Source organism: Acanthamoeba castellanii (assembly GCF_000313135.1).
Source record: "Acanthamoeba castellanii str. Neff unplaced genomic scaffold scf7180000083329, whole genome shotgun sequence".
In the NCBI taxonomy this organism is placed as follows: Eukaryota; Discosea; order Longamoebia; family Acanthamoebidae; genus Acanthamoeba; species Acanthamoeba castellanii.
The window spans coordinates 14,677-16,150 of NW_004457334.1; the positions used below are offsets into that span (position 1 = coordinate 14,677).

Here is a 1,474-nt window from a genome sequence, read left to right on the forward strand (position 1 = left end):
TGTGCAAATAATATAATATTATAAATTATAACGTATTGCTAAACGGCACAGCCACAGCATCACAGGGCGAGCGGGATACATGTGCTGTTCCTCAATGTGCCACTGCACGGGCACATCAACCCCACGCTCGACCTGGCCTCGGAGCTGGTCCTCCGGGGCAACGAAGTGGTCTACTACGCGTCAGCGTCTTTCTGCGAGAAGGTCAAGGCCACCGGCGCCGAGTTCAGGTGAGGGCCAGGTGGACTGCAGGTCTTTGGTCAGCACGTGCAGGTGTGGTGCCCAATTCAATGGCTGACGTTCGCAACCAACAGGAGCTACGCCTACGAGGAGTTCAAGTTGAAGAGAGAAATCACCAACATCTTCAACACTGCGCGCGGAATGCTTGACGCTGCCGAGCATATCCTGCACGTGTCGTAGGTGCCCTTGTCTTCTTCTGCTCGGGTGATGGATGTTACACCTCACCATCGCGCATGTCACACGACACGTGCAGGCTTCTTTGATCGATCAGTTGAAGATGGAGCGGTACGACCTGATCGTGCACGACATCAGCGCCATTTGGGGCATCTTCCTTGGCAAGATCCTCAACCGACCCTACGTCTGCTGCTTCCCCGGTACGGCGGACGTCTCGTATGGAGCGATTCCTTTCTTTAATAAGCGACCGCACGCACACGCGCCCCCGCACACGCACACGCGTCACCGCACACGACATGAAACAGGTCTAGCGCCACAGTGGCGTGGGTACGTGAAGAGCAAGACGATCATCGCCCGCGGCATCATGCTTCGAGGGCGGCGAGTATGTGAAGGAGAGCAACCACATCCTCGAACGCCTCCTGACGCGGTTCCAGATCACCGGGCTCACCGTCACCAACCTCTTCACGGGCGGGCCGTAACTCAACCTCATCTCCACCTCTGCCTACTTTCAGGTGAACTTTTCACCACCCACCACCCATCACCTGAAGCCGCGTGATTGCTCAGCTTGTTTGTTATGTGGGGAATTGGACAGCCATTTGCGGACGTGATGCAGCGGAAGAATTTCCTCTTCTGCGGCCCGTCGCTGGAGCCCGCCGCGAGACGGTCGAGTTCCCGCTCGAGCTGCTCCCGCCGTCGCGGCGCAAGGAGGCAAAGAGCGAAGGCGACGTCGACACGTCCGAGAAGAGCGAAGAAGACGAGGTGCCTCCTCTCCTTGCTGGAGGAATCCTCGCTTTCGCTCTCCTTCTCGTCATCGCCTACATCTCCATGGGCACGCTCTACCGGATGAACCCTCTCTTCTTCCGGGTTCGTCGCTTTCGCTCTTTTCCTCTCGCTTTCGCTTTCGCTCTTTGGCTTGATCACTTCCCTGAACCGACGTGTGGTCATCAAAGCAGACGTGCTTCGCCGCGTTCAAGAACAGCCTGCACCTGTTTGTCATGTCTGTGGGCAAGGGCAACCTTGGTATGTGCACCACACACATCGCACATGTGTCACTCTGTCACAC

At 57.1% G+C, this 1,474-nt stretch overlaps 1 protein-coding gene across 1 annotated transcript; it reads left to right on the plus strand.

Moving 5' to 3' along the window:
• Positions 1-514: 514 nt before the first annotated feature.
• Positions 515-1,440, plus strand: ACA1_009060 (uncharacterized protein; the record flags this gene model as incomplete). The annotated part of the gene is made up of 4 exons (XM_004335695.1): positions 515-611; positions 751-886; positions 1,025-1,275; positions 1,365-1,440. Coding segments are annotated over 4 exons (560 nt in total), but the record flags the coding sequence as incomplete, so codon positions are not given.
• Between the last annotated feature and the right edge of the window lie 34 nt (positions 1,441-1,474).